This window comes from Cetorhinus maximus, chromosome 24 (assembly GCF_964194155.1).
Source record: "Cetorhinus maximus chromosome 24, sCetMax3.hap1.1, whole genome shotgun sequence".
NCBI classification, from domain to species: Eukaryota; Metazoa; Chordata; class Chondrichthyes; order Lamniformes; family Cetorhinidae; genus Cetorhinus; species Cetorhinus maximus.
Window position 1 is genome coordinate 51,103,274 of NC_135902.1, and position 19,545 is coordinate 51,122,818.

At 40.3% G+C, this 19,545-nt stretch overlaps 1 protein-coding gene across 8 annotated transcripts in view; it reads left to right on the forward strand.

Moving 5' to 3' along the window:
• The window catches only part of cep112 (centrosomal protein 112), a 432,841-nt gene that overhangs the window by 189,506 nt on the left and 223,790 nt on the right, over positions 1 to 19,545 (forward strand). For all 8 annotated transcript variants that reach the window (XM_078529029.1, XM_078529025.1, XM_078529028.1 and 5 more), the window contains 3 exons: positions 9,078 to 9,207; positions 9,558 to 9,650; positions 14,982 to 15,041. In XM_078529029.1, the coding sequence (XP_078385155.1) occupies positions 9,078 to 9,207; positions 9,558 to 9,650; positions 14,982 to 15,041 (283 nt within the window). The remainder of the gene's footprint in view (positions 1 to 9,077; positions 9,208 to 9,557; positions 9,651 to 14,981; positions 15,042 to 19,545) is intronic.

Consider the following 19,545-nt stretch of genomic DNA (forward strand, 5'->3'; position numbering starts at 1 on the left):
CTTCCCAATTTAACTTTCTCCGTTTTAGTTGGTTACATGCCAGGGACTCCCATGAGTAGGCAGGGATGTTTGATCTCTTTAAGGTTGCTTTGAGGACATGCCTAAAACATTTGCAGTGTTCTCCTGGGAGTTTCCTGGCGCAACCAAGTTCCAACTAGAACAGTTGCTTCGGGAGTCTGGTGTCAGGCATATGAACGACGTTTCTCCATTTCTATTTTCCATTCTCCATCTTCCTCGCTGCAATACTGCACCTCACTTCCAGCAAATTACCCACAGGCCTGGAGATAATCTACAGAACAAATCAAAACTTACAACACCTTCAATACAGAACCATAATCACTCCAACCCCAGTCATTGAGCTTGTGGGTTAATCTTGTCTGTGCGTTTACTCAGAAACTGAGCTCAAGGTCATTGTTTGCTCCTTCTCTGAAGCATATGAGAAAATGGGCCTTTCACTAGACATCCGGAAAACTAAGGTCCTCTTCCAATCAGCTCCCACAGCACAACACCTCCCCCTGTCGATTAACGGCAAGATCCTGGAAAATGTGGACTATTTTCTGTACCTTGGGAGCCTCCACTCAACAAAGGTAGACATAGACAACAGAATTCATCATTTTCTCCGATGTGCCAGCTCAACCTTCGACTGACTGAAGAAAAGAGTATTTGAGGACCAGGATCTCAAACCCGAGACTAACGTTGTGGTTTACCAGGCAACAATGATCCCTGTACTTCAATATGCTTTGGAGACTTGGGCAACGTATAGCAGGCACCTCAGAGCGCTGGATAAGTACTACCAGCAGTGCCTCTAAATCCGGTGGCAAGAAAGGCAGTCCAACAACGGCATCCTCCCCCAAGCCAATATGCCCAGTATCGAGGCACTCATCATTCAAGCCCAGTCCTGCTGCCTGGGACATGTCATTCGTATGCCTGACACCAGACTCCTGAAGCAACTGCATTGTAACCAGTAACTAGACTGCTGGAAATCTGTGAAAGGCTCGTTAAGGCTATGAACAGCAATTGAGTTGGTGGGGGGCGTGGTCTCCCCTTTACAAGGCTGTGCAGTGCTTCAGCTGCATAGTGCCTGTTTAGTGAAGGTACTAAAGAGGAGGCTCTGCCAGCACTCTAGGGGCAGTTCAAAATCCGTCACAATATTGTGCGCACTCTATTAACTTGTGTAACATTTTTCCTTGATTGCATTCTAAATGTGTGTCCATGTTGCACAACTCTGGTTTTAAAGGCAAATTACCATGATCTCAGGTTCAGTTTGCTGTTTGTGCCAAGTTAGCTGATCCTATGGCTTTAATGAGGCAATTTACTGAGAGGAAATGACTGCAAGTTGAGTTTCCAAACACATAGTAGGACAGCACGTGGGGGAAGCATTAATATCAAATTCCTAATGTTAGGAAATAGAGATAGTTTAAGTTATATTTGTATTTGTGGGTGTTAGGAATGAGTTTTAGCTTTAAAGTTTAAATTTGATTTGTATTTCTGTATCTGTGTGTTAAGAGAGGTCAAATGAAGTTTTAGCTTCACTTTAAAAAGGTGCTTGCATATCTCATGAGAGTTTATGACTTAAGGGTAGAATAATTTGGCTGTTGCCTAGCAACAGGGGTCCAGAGAGGCAGGCCCCTCCCACAGAACGACACAAACGAGAAACAGCAGTTTGTTTCAGAAGCTGTTGGAATTCAGTTGATTTGAAGATAGCTGCGAAGCAAAAACAGCCTAGAAGGGGCAGATACCCAGCTCCAAGCTAAAGTTCAGTTTGAAGCCAGATCTCCAGAGAGACTGGACACTAGGAGAGGGAGCTGCAGATTTCCCAGAAGAATTGAAAGGTCCCAAGGCCAAAGGAGTGAAACAGAAACAGGGGAAAGTTTCAAGAAGACCTTCTAGTCAAAGGAAGGACAGGAACCTGGAAAAGGTCCGATTAAGTGAAGTTAAGAGTAAGGGGCAGAGAGAAAGGCTCCAAGCTTCAGATTTGAAGAGACAAAAGCTGCAGAAAGCAGATTTAGAGTGAGAACACTTTGCAAGAGGCAGGAAGGTCCAAAGAGCCAACTGAAGGTCTGTAACTCTTTGCTATGGGCATGTGATGCAGTGGTGTAGTGTTAACGCTGAGTCAGTGAGAGAGAGTGTGTGGAAGACAGCCTGAATGCATGTGGTGACCCGGGGAAGAGGAACATCAGAAGGAGAATTCAAAACTCTGGAGGTGAACCCTTGCGGAAGGCGTCGGTTTGGGAGAAGATTCCAAGACGAAGTCCTTGGAGACTGGAGATTGGAAATCCTCATGTGAAAGACGGAGTTCAGTGACACTGGTTGGCTCACAGTTTGACAAGCGCCTGGGAGGAAGTTGAGAGATCTATAGCATCTGGTTGAGGTGGCATCTGTCACTTGGTTTCAGAGTGTGATGTGCCTGACCACAGTGTGCCATAGATTTACATGGACTGTGTACTTATTGTGAACATTGAAGTATAAGATAGCTTTTGTAACTTGTGTTATCCTTACAAATCTGTATATACCTGTAAAGGTATAGTTGTGAGTGCAGGAGTATTGAAATATATTTCATCTTGTTAAATAAATGTTTTATCCATATGTTAAAAGTTCATCAGCTGACTTCTGTGACTCTGTTCTGTAGCTACTCTCCACCTATCTAAACGAACAAATTAAAGTTAGGATCTATCAAGCTGGGTTCCACTCTGGGATCAGGCTTGTCCAGGGGCTACCTCAGCTGGGACCATAATTCTAAAAGTTGTTGTATATGAGGGAAGTGGGTGGTGACAAGGTAATTTTCTTGAAGATCAATGCTAATGACTTAGGAATATAGGAACAGGAGTAGGCCACCTAGCCCCTTGAGCCTATTGGGCACCATTCAATGAGGTCATGTTTGACCTGTGATATAACTCCATATACCAGCCTTTACCCTGTATCCCTTAATACCTTTGGTTAACAAAAACTTAACAATCGATAAAGCATCAGTTGTCATTTGGGAAGAGAGTTCTAAATTTCTACCATCTTTTGCATGAAGAAGTATTTCCTAATTTTATGCTTGAAAGGCCTGGCACTAATTTTTAGACTGTGGTCCTTAGTCCTAGACCCCACCCCCCCAACTTGTGGAAATAGTTTCTCCATATCTATTCTTCTCAATATCTTAAACTATGATCAAATAACCCTTTAACTTACTAAATTCCAGGGAATACAACTGTAGTTTGTTTAATCTCTCCTTGTAGCTTAACCCTTAGCATCCAGATATCATTCTAGTAAACTTACACTGCACTCCCTCCAAGGCAAATATGTGCTTCCTAAGGTGTAGTGCCCAGAACTGAACAGAGTATCCCAAGTATGGTCTAACTAGGGTTTTATTTGGCTCAAGCATGACTTCTAACCCCCTTGTATCCTATTCCTCTGGACACGAAGCCCAGCATTCCATTAGCCTCCTTGATTATTTTCTGTGCCTGTTCATGACATTTTAATGATTTGTATGCCTGTACTTTCACTGTTTCCAGCTTTTCACCATTCACATACAAGGTGGATGTCCACACATTGAAATTCATTTGCCACAGTTTTTCCCATTCACTTAATCTATCAGTATCTCTTAATAATCTTATGCATCCATCTACACTACGTACAAAGCTGTTCGTCTTTGTGTCTTAAGCCAATTTGGATGTGTGGCTTACTGCCCGTCAACTAAGCCGTTAATGAATAGAGTGAATAGTTGATGCCCTAACATGTAGCTTGGCATGACAGCATTAGTCACTTCCTGCCAATTAGAGTAATTACCCATTATCCCTATTCTCTATCTCTTTCTGCTCAGCAGATGTTTGAACCAGATCAATAATTGACCTTCTATTCCAGGAGCTTTAGCTTTAGTTAACAGTCTCTTAAGTAGGACTATATCAAATACCTTCTGAAAGTTCATATAAACAACATCCATAGACATTCACCTGTCTACAACATTAACCACTTCTTCAAAAATTTCAAACAGATTCCTCAGGCACGACCTACCTTTTATGCTGACTCTCTCTGGACAGCTGAAAATTTTCAAGGTGTTCAGTCACTCTATCCTTAATTTCAAACTCTTGTAATTTTGTTAGGCCAACTGGTCTATAATTCCCTGGTTTCACTGTCACCTTAAATAGTGAAGTAACATGCCACAAATTTCCAATCTAAAGGAATGGTTCCTCAATTGAGAGAATTTAGGAAAACTGAAGTTAGGGCATCTGCAATGTTCTCTCCTACTTGGAGCTGCCATGTAGGCTGGGGATACTTCTCAAGAGCAATTGCAATTGTATTCCTCAATTGTTCTTGCACTCCACCCACCACCTTAAACATTTACTCTCTCCACCATCAATGCACAGTGGCAGCAGTGTATACCATAAATGGGATGCACTGCAGAAACTCAGCAAGGCTCCTTAGACAGCACCTTCCAAACCCGCAACCTCTACCACCTAGAAGGACAAGGGCAGCAGATGCATGGGAACACTGCCGTTTGCAAGTTCCCCTCCAAGCCGCACACCAACCTGACTTGGAATTATATTGCTGTACCTTCACTGTCACTGGGTCAATATCCTGGAAACCCTCCCTACCAGCACTCTAGGTGCATCAACACAGTTTAAGAAGGCGGCTCACCTTCTTAAGGGCAGTTAGGGATGGACAACAAATGTTGGCCTAGCCAGCGATGCCAACATCCTGTGAAAGAATAAAAAAAAAGAATGGCAAACCAGTGAAACTGAAAATGTTTGAGTAAACTGATGTCAATGGCCCTCAGGGTGGTTCTTTGGATTGCTATATTGGGTGCTTGGGAGTAATCAGGAAGGGGAACAAGAGGGTTTTGCTCTTCTGAATAATATATAGGGCAGATTGTGGAGCATGATAATAGACAGCAGGCAAGTTTGCTGGTGGGAAGTCAGCAAAGGGGCTGGGGATGGATTTGAGGCTCTTGATCGGGCTGCAGCAGATTAAGGCATCTTTGAAGGGCAGAGGGGAGCACTTCTGCTCATCCAGGCCCACGCAGAATGGCGGAAAAGATACTTAACCTGGTGGAGCCGGCAGTTCCTGCCGCCTTCTCACTGCTGGGTTTCCCGATCCAAGGGCAGCCCATGCAACAGCAGTGAATTTTACATCCAGTTCCTAATTACACAGTGGAGGCTTGATTTAAATATGTTAATTAACTGTCCTGTTTCTCCATGGTGGGCCACTTGGATGCCCCAGTATCCACCACCATAAAAAAGTTGCTGTGCACGTGTAGTGTGTTTGTGTCACATTTCATGTATTTCACTCTTTAATGCTGTTTGCCTGGCATCCAGACCTGGATGGGCAGAAATTTCCTCCAACTAAAATTTGGGAAGGCTGAAGTTATTGTCTTCGGTCCCTGCCACAAACTCCATTTCCTAGGCACTGACACAATCTCCCTCCAATGGAACTATCTGAGGCTGTAGCAGACTGTTTCCAGTCTTATATTCAAACCAATGATCACTTTCTGACCGCATATCCGTGCCATCACTATGATCACCTGTTTCCACTTCTGTAACATTCCATGGCTCCACTGCTGCCACATCTCATCTACTGAAACACTCTTCCATGCCTTTATTATCCCTAGACTTGACTATACCAATGCACGCCTGGCCAGACTCCCATCTTCAATAAACTCTGCTGCTTATATCCTAACTTGCACCAAATTCCATTCATCCATCATCCTTATACTCACCAGCTTACATTGGCTACTGGCTAAGCAATGTCTGTATTTTAAATCCCCTCAAGGCCTTGTCCCAACCTCTGTAGCCTCCTCCAGCCAGACACCCCTCTAAGATCTCTATGCTTTTCAAATTCCTTTTTTTAAAATTCATTCACGGATGTGGGCATTACTGGATAGGCCTGCATTTATTGCCCATCCCCAATTTCTCTTGAGAAGGTGGTGGTGAGCTGTCTTCTTGAACTGTTGCAGTTAATGTGGTGTAGGTACACCCATAATGCTTATAGGAAGGTAGCTTAAGGATTTTGACCCAGCGACAGTGAAGGAATGGCAACATATTTCCAAGTCAGGATGGTGTGTGACTTGGAGGCAAACTTGCAGGTGGTGGTGTTCCCATGCATCTGCTGCCCTTGTCCTTCTAGATGGTATTGGTTGTGGGTTTGGAAGATGCTGTCGAAGGAGCCTTGCTGAGTTTCTGAACTCTTGTGCATTCCCCATTTTAATTGTTCTGCAATTGGTTGCTGCGTTTTCAACTGCTTGATGCCCTGAGCTCTGGCTTTCCTCCTTAAACCTCTTGGCCTCTTTACTTCCCTTTCCTCCTTTTAAAATGTTCCTTAAATCCTACCTCGCACCTGCCGTAATATTTCTCGGTGTCAAAATCTTGTTTGATAACGCCCTGGTGAAGTGCCTTGGGACAATCTTACTATGTTAAGTATGCTACCTAGATACGAGTTGTTTTTGTTATAATCCCTAACCTTCTCCCACCCATTGTGGGAGGGTTAATGATGAGGCCTTTAATTCTGCTCTTTTAGCTTGAATTGTCCCCAAGTCTCTTTTTTTCAATTCTGCCTGTTTATCCTTCCTGGAACTTTATCTCATAAATATTAAATTGAAAAGTTTTTATTTAGCTATTTTTGAGCTTCTGCCTACCATTTTCAGGAGCAAATTTAAAGAAATTTGCGTTCTTTGAAGTTAGTTCTTCAATTATTTTAAAGCTCAAGCTTGGAAGGTTGACTAAATTATTACAAAAAAGGATGCTGATAACAACTGGACAATTAAATTGCCGCTCAGTGGGGTTAATAACATGAACATAATTTTAATTTATCCTTTAAATATCAGCCTTTTGAAAGATCGCTGCATTTTTCATTCTGGTGCAGAAGTGTGATTGCAGCCCTCAAACAGAAATAAATGTGGCTTGATATGGATTTGCACATTCACTGTTTGATCATTTATGATTCTGATTTGGTTTAAAACCAGTCTTTAAATATTTGCTTGAGGCCAGTTATAACATATGCTTCAAATGTGTTCCTTTAAATGTTTAAAAATGGTTGCAAAATGTGCATCAAAAAACAAAATGATGTGTTTAGTTTTGAATTTTTTTGCATAAGGGAGCAGGTTGTTGTGAAAAATGTATGTTTTAGAGCAACCAAATGAAAAATGAAAATAATTAAATACCTGGCTACAAAATAGTGTCAATAAAATTCCTATCAGCTGGTATGCTGTACATTTTCCTCCCCCTTTAAACATTCCCCTACACAACACATAGAGCAATATTTATTCTCCACTAATCTACTACAGATCCAAATCCTGTAATCTTGTAGCAATGACTCCAAAATGTAATCGCCTACTGGTAATGTTATTAGAGACTTTTTTCAGCTGCTAATCCCACGCGCAAGCGTGCGCACATGCAATTTGTTTAGAGTGTGTGTGTGTGTATGTATAGAAGTCCTATTTTGAATTTTTAAACACGAGTTCTGCTTGCTCTTTTAATTTTCAACTGTCATATTCTAAATGTGTATTGAGTTTTATTACAAAATTAAAATCATGTGTATGACACATGCAATACAGTTACAAAATTGAAAATTAGTCTCCGACCTCATGACCGTCAATCAGTGCTTGAGTTTACCATATTGTTTCCGGTCCATTATTGTATATCTAATTTATACATGCTATTCAATAACCTACCAACAATCTGTAAAATAAATAGTGTTTAAAATGTGAATAATTCACATAATAGACTATCACTTCAGTTATGGCACTTCCACAGCCCAGTTATTATCCTCTGATAAAACCTTAAGTGTGTTAGTTGGGGAAATCATTTACAGAATTCTGTTTCAAGGTTATTCAGTTGACTTCTGACTTTTCTGAAAAGAAGGAAAGAAGTGCATTCAAATGGTAAAAGCAAAATACTGCAGATGCTGGAAATCTGAAACAAAAACAGAAAATGCTGGAAAAACTCAGCAGGCCTAGCAGCATCTGTGGAGAGCAAAACAAAGTTAACGTTTTGAGTCCGTATGACCCTTCTGAGCATTTAAATGGTACCTTTTATGACATTGGGGAAGTGGTGGCATAGTGGTATTGTCACTGGACTAATATTCCAGAGACCGAGGGTAACGCTCTAGGGACCTGGGTTCAAATCCCACCACGGCAGATTTGGAAACCTGGATGTTGTAAAAAACTAATGTCCTTTAGGGAAGGAAATCTGCCGCCCTTACCTGGTCTGGCCTACATGTGACTCCAGGTCCACAGCAATGTTGTTAACTCTTAAATTAGGGAGGGGCAATAAATGCTGGCCTAGCCAGTGATGCCCCCATCCCATGAACGAATAAACAAAAATAACTTCAAACTGTTTTACAACCATTGAAGTACTTTTGAGTCACCTGTAAAAAAACATGGCAGCCAATTTGGACACAGCAAACTCCAACAAATAGCCATGAGATAATGACCAGATAACCTTTTTTTTGATGTTGTTTGAGGGATAAATTTTGGCCAGTATGTCGGGAATAACTGCCCTGCTTTTCTTCAAAATAGTGCTATGGGATCTTTTACAGCCATCTCAGTGGGCTGACAGGGTCTTAGTTTAATGTCTCATTTGAAAGATGCCCTTTGACATTGCAGGACTCTCTCAGTACTGCATTGGAATGTCAGCCTGGATAATTGTGCTCAGGTCCTGAAGTGGGACTTGAATCCACAACCTTCTGAGTCGAGGACAAATGAATTTGCTTTGTCACAGTTTATCATATCATTTGACCCCCAAGCTGTGAAGCAGCTGTCTAATAGCTGAACTTCTTTGTTGCATATATCATTCAAACAATGTTCTCTTCTTAGCTTTTCCTTAAAAGTAGTAAATCATACAATAACATGGCAAATGAGCGTTATATAAACTCTCAGATGAAATGGTTTAGCTCCTTATTCGGTAATAATAAAATTTGCTGATTGCTGTAACTTAGTGCCAATGAAGCAGCACCATGTTAGTCGTTAACAATGATCCAGAGAGAAATGTTTAAATCCTGGCATTGATTAAAAGTAAGTATGCTGTCAGAAAGTCCTGCTGAAGATGATGAGAAGCTTTGTAATACATCATTACAAGTTATTTGTTTTCTTGTCCCCTTAGATACAGCTCTCTTCAGAAAGAAAAACAGCAAATGTTGGAGGGCCATGAGAAAACTGTAAGGCAAATGCAAAATCAACATGATTCTGAGCTCAACTACGTAAAACAGGAGCATGCACACTCAGCAGCCAAGGTATACAGAGACCACCTTCCTCCTTGCTGTACACCTGTATATAAAGTAACACAATTCATGAATTTAAACTCATCCTGTTTATCATAAAGTCTTTGATATGTAAAATTGACTGACTTTTGCTTGTGTGTTCCTTCAATTTGAATACCGGAATATGTTTGCTTGTCTTCATTTGGCAAAATCTTCATAATTGTGTTGTGCCTCACAACATACCGGCTTATCTTTTACAGTTATGTCATCTCATGTGGACAGTTTTATTGTATTCTGAGTTTGAGTGTTGTGCGGAAGTGTACCATGAGCCCTAGTTATTAACCTCATGTTATTTGTTCCATTTTTTCATCCTCTTGCACCAGGCAACTGATGTTATTGAAGAACTGGAACAGAACATCTCACAGCTGAAGAAAGAACTGCAGGAAATTGAGCACCAGAAACAGCAACAGCTGAGGGTAGGTTCTCAGAAGGCTCAAGATAGGGAAGGTGATCACAGAATCATAGAATGGTTACAGCACAGAAAGAAGCCATTCAGCCTGTCATGCCCATGTTGGCTGTCTGCAACAGCTACTCGGCTAGTCCCATTTAACTGCCCCTTCCCGGTAGCCCTGCAAATGTTTCCTCTTCAGACAATTGTCCGATTCCCATTTGACAGCCACAATTGACTCTGCATCTGTCACACTCTCAGACACTGCATTCTAGATCATAACCACACTCTGTTTGAAAAAGGTTTTCCTTATATTGCCATTGGTTCTTTTGCCATTCGTGTTAAATTTGAGTCCTCTGGTTCTCAACCCTTCTGTCCGTGGGAACAGTTTCTCCCTAACTACTCTATCCAGACCCCTCAAGATTTCAAATACCTCTATCAAATCTTCTTTCAACCTTCTGTCCTCTGAGGAGAACAGCCCCAGCTTCTGCAATCTATCCACATAACTGAATTCTTTCATCCCTGGGACCATTCTCGAAAATCTTTTCTGCACCCTCTCTAATGCCTTTGCAGCCTTCCTAAAGTTTAGTGCCCAGAATTAGACACAGTAAACCAGTTGAGGCCAAACCATTGTTTAATAAAGGTTCATCATGACATACTTGCTTTTGTACTCTGTGCCCCTACTTTTAGAGCCCAGCATCCCGTATGCCTCATTAGCCACTTCCTCAATCTGTCCTGCCACCTTCAACGATTTTCTGACACATCACATGAGGTCCCTTTGTTCCTACACCCCCATTAGAATTGTATTGTTTATTTTATATTGCCTTTCCTTGTTCTTTTTACCAAAATGTATAACTTTACACTTCTCTGCATTAAATTTCATCTGCCATGTGTTCTCCCATTCCACAAGCCTGTCTATGCCCTTATGAAGTCTATCATTATCCCCCTCAAAGTGCACAATAACTTGATGTTTTGTGTCATCCAAAAGTTTTGAAATTGTGCTCTGCGCACCCAAGTCATTTCATTAACATGGATCAAGAAAAGGAGCGGATCTGGTACTGGCCCTTTGGGTAACCTCAATATAAACCTTCCTTCAGTCTGAAAAATAACCGTTCACCACTGTTCTCTATTTCCTGTCACTAAGCCAACTTCATATCCAAGATGCCATTGTCCCTTTTATTCCGTCGGCTTCAACCTTGCTCACAGCCTGTTATTTGGCATTTTAACAAACACCTTTTGGAAGTTCATGTACATCATATTAGTTTCATCAACCAGATTTGAGCATAATCATGATTTGTGTGTGACATTTCTTGGAAAAATAGAAATAAGAAATATGTTTTAATTGTACAGTATGTTCAGTTGGTCATCATTGAGAAGTAAGCGGAAGAAGACAAGATATGATTGTGTGCTGGTAGGTTCTAATTGTATTTAAATTGTTTGTTTTGGATCCCTCAGGCAGTCAAAATAGTCAAACAGCATTTTGATTGAAAGTAGTTGAGGAAAATATGCTGAAAATTTTCAGTAAAAGACCTAACCTTCTGTTTCATGTTAAGCTGCTTGTCATTGTCGAGTTTGAAATTGTGCACCTCTATATTCATTTTTTTTTGTTTCATGTTTTTGACTGTGTTTAATTGTGTGATTTCTTTAAAAAAAATTGTTACTATATAAATACACCTGAGCACATTAGGCTGACTTTAACATTGAAACATGTTGGTGTAGATTAGAATAGCCTTGTAATCTGCTTTCTAGATTCATCTAATAACCAATATGATATGTGGTGCTGGTCTAAACAATGAATGACATGGAAATGATCCAGTGCAGCGTAGAAATATTTACCTGCACTAGAATTAAAGAAGTTTTTTAAACGGTCAATGGTAAGGGTCCTGATTGTTCTTCATTGAACACTACTCCGGGATGTAGCTATCTGCATGAGGACAGGATAAGGTCTGGCTGTGATGACCCCAGTTATATGGCAATCTGATAATAAGTGTGACCATGGTAAACTTTCACTGTTCTCCTTCTCAATCTGTCTTCAACCTTTAACACAACTGATCACACAGTCCTCCTCCAAAGCCTGTCATTGTGGATTCTCCAGCTCAAGTGTGGACCTCACTGCATTCTTGCTTAGTAACTCCAAATCAGAAAACACCCTTGGTTTGTGATGCACCCTGCTACTTGTTCCTGCTGCTTTACAGCTCCTGACCCATTCTTCAACTGCTTGTTTCTTGAGAAATCTGCCATATAAAACTCAAAACTAAAAAAAAAATCGTCCCTGCAATTTATGGCAATGTGGCACACATGGGATGTCCCAGATAGAGGATTAAACTAATTAATTTTAACCTGGTGTGAAACTGTCTTCTATGAATCCCATGAAAACAATGGTATTCCTCATTTCAGATGAGTCCCTTTAGTAGTTGAGGTGAATTGTATAGATGCATTTAGGGGAAAGCTAGATAAACACGTGAGGTAAAAGGAATAGAAAGATATATAATACTGTTAGATGAAGGGGGGTGGAAGAGGGTCAGCGGGGAGAATAAACACCGACATAGACCGGTTGGGTCAAATGGCTTGCTGTTGTGCTGTAGACTCTATTTAAACCTATGTAATCCTCTGACATACAGATTGAGGGCAATGAAAGGCAAAAGCTAGATTCGGTATAAGCCTGCACCATATGTTTGATAAAGACTATGACCTGCATGGTATTGGCAGATATGACAGACCGCAAGGGGTCTTAGAAGAGAAAACAACACAACAATAACATGTATCTGGCTGCTTGAGTGGTTGATGCAGCACTGCTGGTTGCGTGCACATTGTCAGTCCTGTGGGAGCAGATATGAGTTCCACATGATAATGAGTATTTTTTTTGTACATCAGTAACTGAAATGTGTCAGTCACCACTGGTAATTTTATTTCATCAGATAAACAATTGCATGTTTGTGGGATGCAAAATCTGTTGCTACTTTGATAACCTAATGAATTGAGCTGAAATGTGGCTTTTTTGTGTTTGCTACTATAGATGAAATCGCAGTAGTAATGCTGTGATAGATTAACGGGCATTTAAATGCTCACCTGTTATACACTCTGCTTCCTTTGAATACCAGTTCTTTCCTACTTGTACATTTTCTTATCTGCTTTTTCTCATACATAAGGAAATTTGTGTAATGTGACAAACTCATGACCTAATGGTGGTAATGGACTCTAAATCCTGAGACTGCTTCTATTGGCTGGCGAGACTGTAACAAAATGGCACAGATTTAAGTATTCGCAAAAGACAAAGGGGAGTTAACAAAAAAATTACACAGATTACATAGAATTTAGAACACTCTGCCACAAACTATTCAAAGCAAAGTTCATTAATTTGTAAAAGGAAATTAAATAGTTGATTAAAACGGAGTAATATTGAAGGGTACAAGGGTCAAACAAAAAAAAAATGAGCTTAATCTAGTTGACTTGGGGAACATTTTAACCAAATTGGCATGGAGAGAATGTACTATTGTGGCAAGAGGAGGGGAAAACAAGATGTTAAAGTAAAGGGGCAAGAGGATTTGGGAAAATGAGAAGAGAAATCAGAAAAATAACGAAGAACAGATCAGAAGGAAGTAGGAATTAAAGAGTAAGACTGCCAAAAAAAAAAGTCAGGATTAAGAGACATGCATGTGAAACCTAAAACATGTCAAACAATTGGAGAGTTAGAAACATTAGTAATTTATGGAGGGACATGATATGATATGCAGGAGGCTTGGTTTAGGTTTGAAAAGTATTGGGAACTCTGATATTCCTGGCTATAACATTTACAGTGTCAGTAGAAAGTGAGAAAAGGTGTGGTGACAGAAAACAATTCTGTCATATTGCTCGTATGTAAGTATATTTTTAGGAGTTGTACTGAGACAGAATCCAAATGGGTAAAGTAAAAGAATAGGTAGAAAGTAATGCAATTCTCTTTGTGCATCACAGACCACTGAAGAGTGAAGATCAGATAGAAGGGAGACTTGTATAGAGTTCAGAGATATGTAAAACAACAGCAATAAAATGTGGCTTATAACTATCCCAAAATAGATTAGAATAAAGGTTATGTAAGGTAAAATTGGGAAATGCTTTTTAAAATGCCTTCCAGACTCATAATTATAAAAAATTGACTTGATTCTGAAAAAACCGAACAGAATTCAAATAATCAAATTCACCAGGTCAAGATGGTATACACCCTAGACTCTTGGCAGAAGCTGGAGAAGCATAAACTAGGCAACTATGGACATGTTGTTCTAAAGGCAGAATCCATAGCTGAAGATCAAATTGTTGAGCAGTTGGAAATGCTGGGAATAAGGATAGTCAGCATTTTTCATTGTTTTCTTCAAAAGAAATTACATTGTAAAGAGAATGCAGTAGATGTGTGCATGTGTTTTTTGGAAGATGTTTAATAAGTTAGGGATGATTTCCTGACCCTCCCGCAATCAGGCATTGGACAGACACAATGTTCCGGATTTGTATTTTGGGCCTGCATGTCCGCGTTGAACTGTGGTGGAATTTTATGGGCCAGTCCATAAACATGATCCAGTCACACTCCTGGCAGAGCCCTATGCTAAAAAACAGAGCTAGAAACAAGAACACAGTTGACCTACCTATTGTAATCTTTGCCATACCCATATAACCTGGATTATCTCTGTCTATTCATGTGTGCATTTTGGCTACTGCATCAGATCCAAGTCAATTGCTTCACTCTTTTTTTACCCCTCTTCTAATAATCCCGCTGTGGCCCTTCTTTGCTGTATACTCATTACACTTCTGTGAAGCACCTTGGGATAGTTTTCTATGTTAAAGGAGCTATGTAGATGAAAGTTGTTGACTTCTGTTGGCGTCACCAAAAAGAGGTCAGGCCTCTCTCCACATGGGAGGAAAATCAGATAAAGAATCCTCCTGAAGGCAGTGAGGGAGGATTAGGAGCAGGTCAGATGCCTGCCTTGTCTCTTGCAACTAGCATGTAGTCGAGTGAAACAAAGGTAGAAAGGTGGTCATAGGGGAGGAAATGAAGAGTTTACTCTCAATTAAATAGACAAAGGGTGGGATTTCCAGCCCCGCCTGCCGCAGTGATCACCCGGTCCCACTGAAAGTCAATGGACTTTTGGCTGCCCCATCACATCTCCTCCTCCCCCCTCCCCCCGACCCCAATGCGGCTCCTGCCACGGCAGGGCCAGAAGATCACAGCCAAAGACACAAACCATTGATTAAGTTTTAGTTCTTTTAGTTTACTAGCTATTTAAAAAACAAGTGAACCTAGTAAAACCTAATTGTAATTTGAGATCATTAGCTAACGATGTTTTATGTCAGTGAATGAATGCTTGTTTAAGATGTCATTTCTTTTCAGAATGAAGAGGGAAGGTTTGAACGAGTAAAGCTACACCTGGAGCACCTTCATGAAAAGAAGGTAATGAAATAAACTACAGAGCAGTGAGATGCCTGTTATTACACAATTAGTAACATTGACAACATATGGACTACATTGGGGCCATCAGAAGTTGTGTATGAGTCAATAACTGGATTTACTGCATCACTGAAAGGAACTTTTAGGACTTGAGTAGAAAAATTCACACATGATATTTAACCAGGAATGATTTGCAGTTTAATTGATGGGTATTTATTTTGTTGTGCTTCAATGGATGTACTAAAACAAACAAATTGGGAGGGGAACCTGCTACAGTATTGCAATATGGATTCCACATGTATGATTATGGCTCCAGTTGGTAAAACATATGAATGTTTCAGATTTGAACTTACATTAAGAGTCCACCAGCCTTGTAGAATGCAATTCAAATCCGAAGTCTAGAAGAAGTAGTAATTGAAAATTGAGGAGGACAGTTTCTACGCTGTTGAATAAGTGGACGCTGGGACTCGCTAGAAATAAGTGTCATCACTTTGATCACCACGGGATTAAAACGGATCACTCACTGAAAGAGCAACACTGGGCCAATTCGAAACATAGTCATCAGAGCATTAGAAATAAAACAGATTATTACACAATTCCCTGAGAGCTCACCATTGAGGCTATAGAGTTTGTAAGTGTAGCCCCCAAACCGCTATAAATTGGAGATGACATTGCACATGTTCAGAGTTACCACACTTGAGTATTGGTTTGACATTTTTCTTGCAAGGAAAGCCATATGAATGTAATGAATGAAACAAGACCAATTTATTTAATGTGAGAATTGAAGGAGAAAGAGCAAAAGATTGAATAACAATCAGTGAGGGCAAAATTCATTAAAAGAAAGTCTGTGGTACAAGGTAAAACGGACATCTACCTTGCTTAGATACAGCATGTAGTTACAATCTCTGTACTACCTTTGTTGTTTATTACCAAAACAGATGAATTGGTAATTAATTTAGTTGCTGTTTATGGGATCTTGCTGTGCAAAAACAGCTGCTATATTTGTCCATGTAATAATCCATGCAACTCAGTCATTTAATGTATGTAAATATTTTGACATGTTTGTGAAGGATAAGTTAATTGCCCTTGACGTTCATCGCATTTCACGGGGTTGTCTACTGGCTAGAGCCTACACTGAATTGTGACAGATGTCAAAGCAAAATTAAATTGGAAATGTTGACATTTATGTAGCACCTTTGATGACCACAGGTCGTCCCAAAACACTTTACAACTGATGAAGTACTTTTGAAGTGTAGTCATGGTTGTTGTGTAGGAAATGGTTAAAGGCTGACAGGAAACTGTGACTAAAAATGATGAGAATGGGAATTAAGATTGCAGACAGGAAATATGTGCCATAGATTTGTTAAAATAAATGTAAACCTGTCATCAGTTTACTTGACTTGCTTCTCAAGTTTTGTTTCCCTGTTTTCTTAGAAATGATAAAATGAACATTAGTAACCCAAACAGGAACAAGAAACGTACACTGAGGAAAAATTGTAATTCCTAATAGATAATTTGCATCTTGGGGATTTATAGGACGATGATGGATATTAAATTGATACTGGCCTGATGTTGGTAATCCAATCACTGCAGCAGTTGGAACAAATGAATGTAATGGGTGTGTATGTGTATAGCAAGTAGAATAGAATTTTCATTTTCTGTTTCATTATCACTGGTGCAGTTAACCATATTGTGCATTTACTCTTTCTTTGTAAATAAGTGAAAAGTTCAATAAGCTCAGATGTATATACCTCCCAAGAACAACTGCGCAGAGGGTGACTCTTTACAGGAACACCATCTCTGTGAAAAATTATTTGCCAGACTTATTATTTGCTTCCAAACACACTGTCCAATGACATAAATCATGGTGAACGTATAATTGCATCACTTATGGATGATGATTTGTAACAGAAATGTCACCAAGCATTTCTGATTTTTTAAATAGGAAAAATGCTCGCTATCTGTTTATTTTGGATGCAGTATCCTTTCAACTATAAAGTAAAAGGAGCAGGAACATTCTTCTTTTCTGTACATTGGAAAATCATAAAATAACCAGTTGCAGTTAGTCCCAGATGCTATTGTTATACAGTACCTGTTTTATGTGTGGCATTGAATGAAAAGTTACAGTGAAACTAAATGGGATGGCATCATTGACTGCTGTAAGCCACCAATCACGAATAGTGCAACCTAAAGAATTCTATATGTGCACAGCACACCTGCTTTATGCTGATGAACTGCTGCTTTCTGTCCCAATAAAGCTGTAAAAGCTGGCAACAGTGCACAAGTTGTAGAGCCCAGCAATTTGAACAGCTGCAAGGATCCTTTTTATGCCTTCAGGGACTGGGAAATGACGGGCAGTGTTTCCTCTAAGGTGTTTGCTGGAAGTACCACAAGGCATGGGAGGACCCCTAATTTTCACTAACGTAATAAACAAGACTCAATGAAAGGGAGATGAAAGAAATTGAGTTTTTAAAATATTAGTGCTGTATTAGCTATGAGTGTAAGTCACTGATTAACGTTGTAGTGGGTGCAGTGTTTGTAATAGCAGAAACACTAAAACTTGAAAAGCTTCCTTTAAAACTGTCAGTGCAGCAGGAAATAAATATCAAACCTGGTAATTTATGATTAGTTTATTTTATGGGAAATATTTCCTTCCCCTTTATTCACTTAGATCTCCAACCGCTATCTATGCCCAAGAGGGTGTTCGAACAACCTGGTCTATGATCAGTACAGTACCACTGTTGAACGAACTGATTGGATGCAATTTGGAGTATTTTGGGAAGTACAGCCTGTTGTTGTTCTCCTTGTAGCTTTCCAGAACAACATGACTGACACCAGGAACTCAACAATACAATAGATTTCAGGCATAACCCCAGATATCGCCACTCCATGATGTCTTATCTGTGTTTGGGTTTTGAAATGCAATCAGTTCTACATGTCCTATCTGGCTTGCTGTAGTCATGTGACTTCTGCCATGTGGTACTCCCTGCAGGCAGCCAGATTACAGTTCAGTTCAATAAAGACTTCAGACTAGAACGATGCGAAGGATGGTTATTGGCAAGTGAAGCTTGATGAAAGCAGTAGCTTTCAAACTACATTTTTGATACCATTTGGGAGATACAGAAGTTTGCGCTTGCCATTTAGCATTTTCACAGCTCCAGAAAAGTATCAGTGCAGACAACATGAGATAGTCAGTGATCATCCTGGAGTGGAAGCCATAGTGGATGATCTGCTAGTCTATGGCTGTGGAGACACAATGGAAAAAGCCATAGCTGACCATGATCAGAAGTTACTATGACTGCTTGAGAGAGCTCGCTAGATGAAACTGAAGAGGAATAAGAAAAAATTGCAATTGAAGATGCCTGAAGTCCAGTACGTAGGTCATGTACTGACAGCAAAAGGCCTTCACCCAGATCCTAACAAGGTGAGAGCTGTAGTAACGATGCAGCAACCAATAGATGTGAAAGCAGTGCAATGATTTGTTAGATTTGTGAACTATTTAGAAACATTTTTGCCTAATTTGTCATTGAAGTACGAGCCATTACACAAGCTCCCTGCCAAGGATGTGCAGTGGTATTGGGACACAGAACAAGAAGCAGCGTTCACTAAAATCAAACAACTAGTGACAACAACACCAGTGCTTACATACTATGACGTCAATGATGAGGTCACCTTGCAGTGACCTCTAAATCAACATGAAGCAGCAACTCTACATGCTCTGGAAGTCATCAACCCAACAGAGACATTGAACCTGACAGACAAGCACCTTGTTCAAATCAAGCAAACTACCCAACAAGATACAGTACTCTATGTGCTACAAGAAGTAGTGATGAAAGGATGACTGAGAGCATCAAGACACACCTATGGTCACGAGCATATTGGGCATACCAAGATGAATTGACAGCCCAAGATGGCATCTTGTACAAAGGAAATAGAGTCACCATCCCTAAGGAGATGAGAGGAGAGATGCTGAAGTGCATCCATGCAAGCCATCAAGGAATTCAGTTGAGTTTGAAGAAGGCAAGAGAAGTGCTCTACTGGCCAAACATGAGCAATGAAATTAAAGACCACATTAGCCAGTGTGGTGCTTGTAATGAGTACCAAACTAAACAAGCTGGAGAGCTGTTGATGACGCATGGCATCCCAGACAGACCATGGATGAAGCCAGGAGTAGACCTCTTCACTCTAGCAGGAACTGATTATCTTGTCACTGTAGACTACTATTCTGACTACTGGGAGGTAGACCAGTTGACTTCAATAACGACAGGAGAGAAAGCAGAATACCTGAAAGCACACTTCAATCGTTATGGCATTCCAGACAATGTAATGAGTGGCAATGACCCACAGTTCACAAGTGAAGAATTCAGCCACTTCACAAAGGATTGGGAAATTCAACACTATACATCGTTTCCGCAGTCTCCCCAGTCGAATAGAAAGGCTGAGATAGCAGTGAGAATCGCCAAAGGAATCATCAAGAAATTGAGTAAAACTAGCTCAGATGTATACA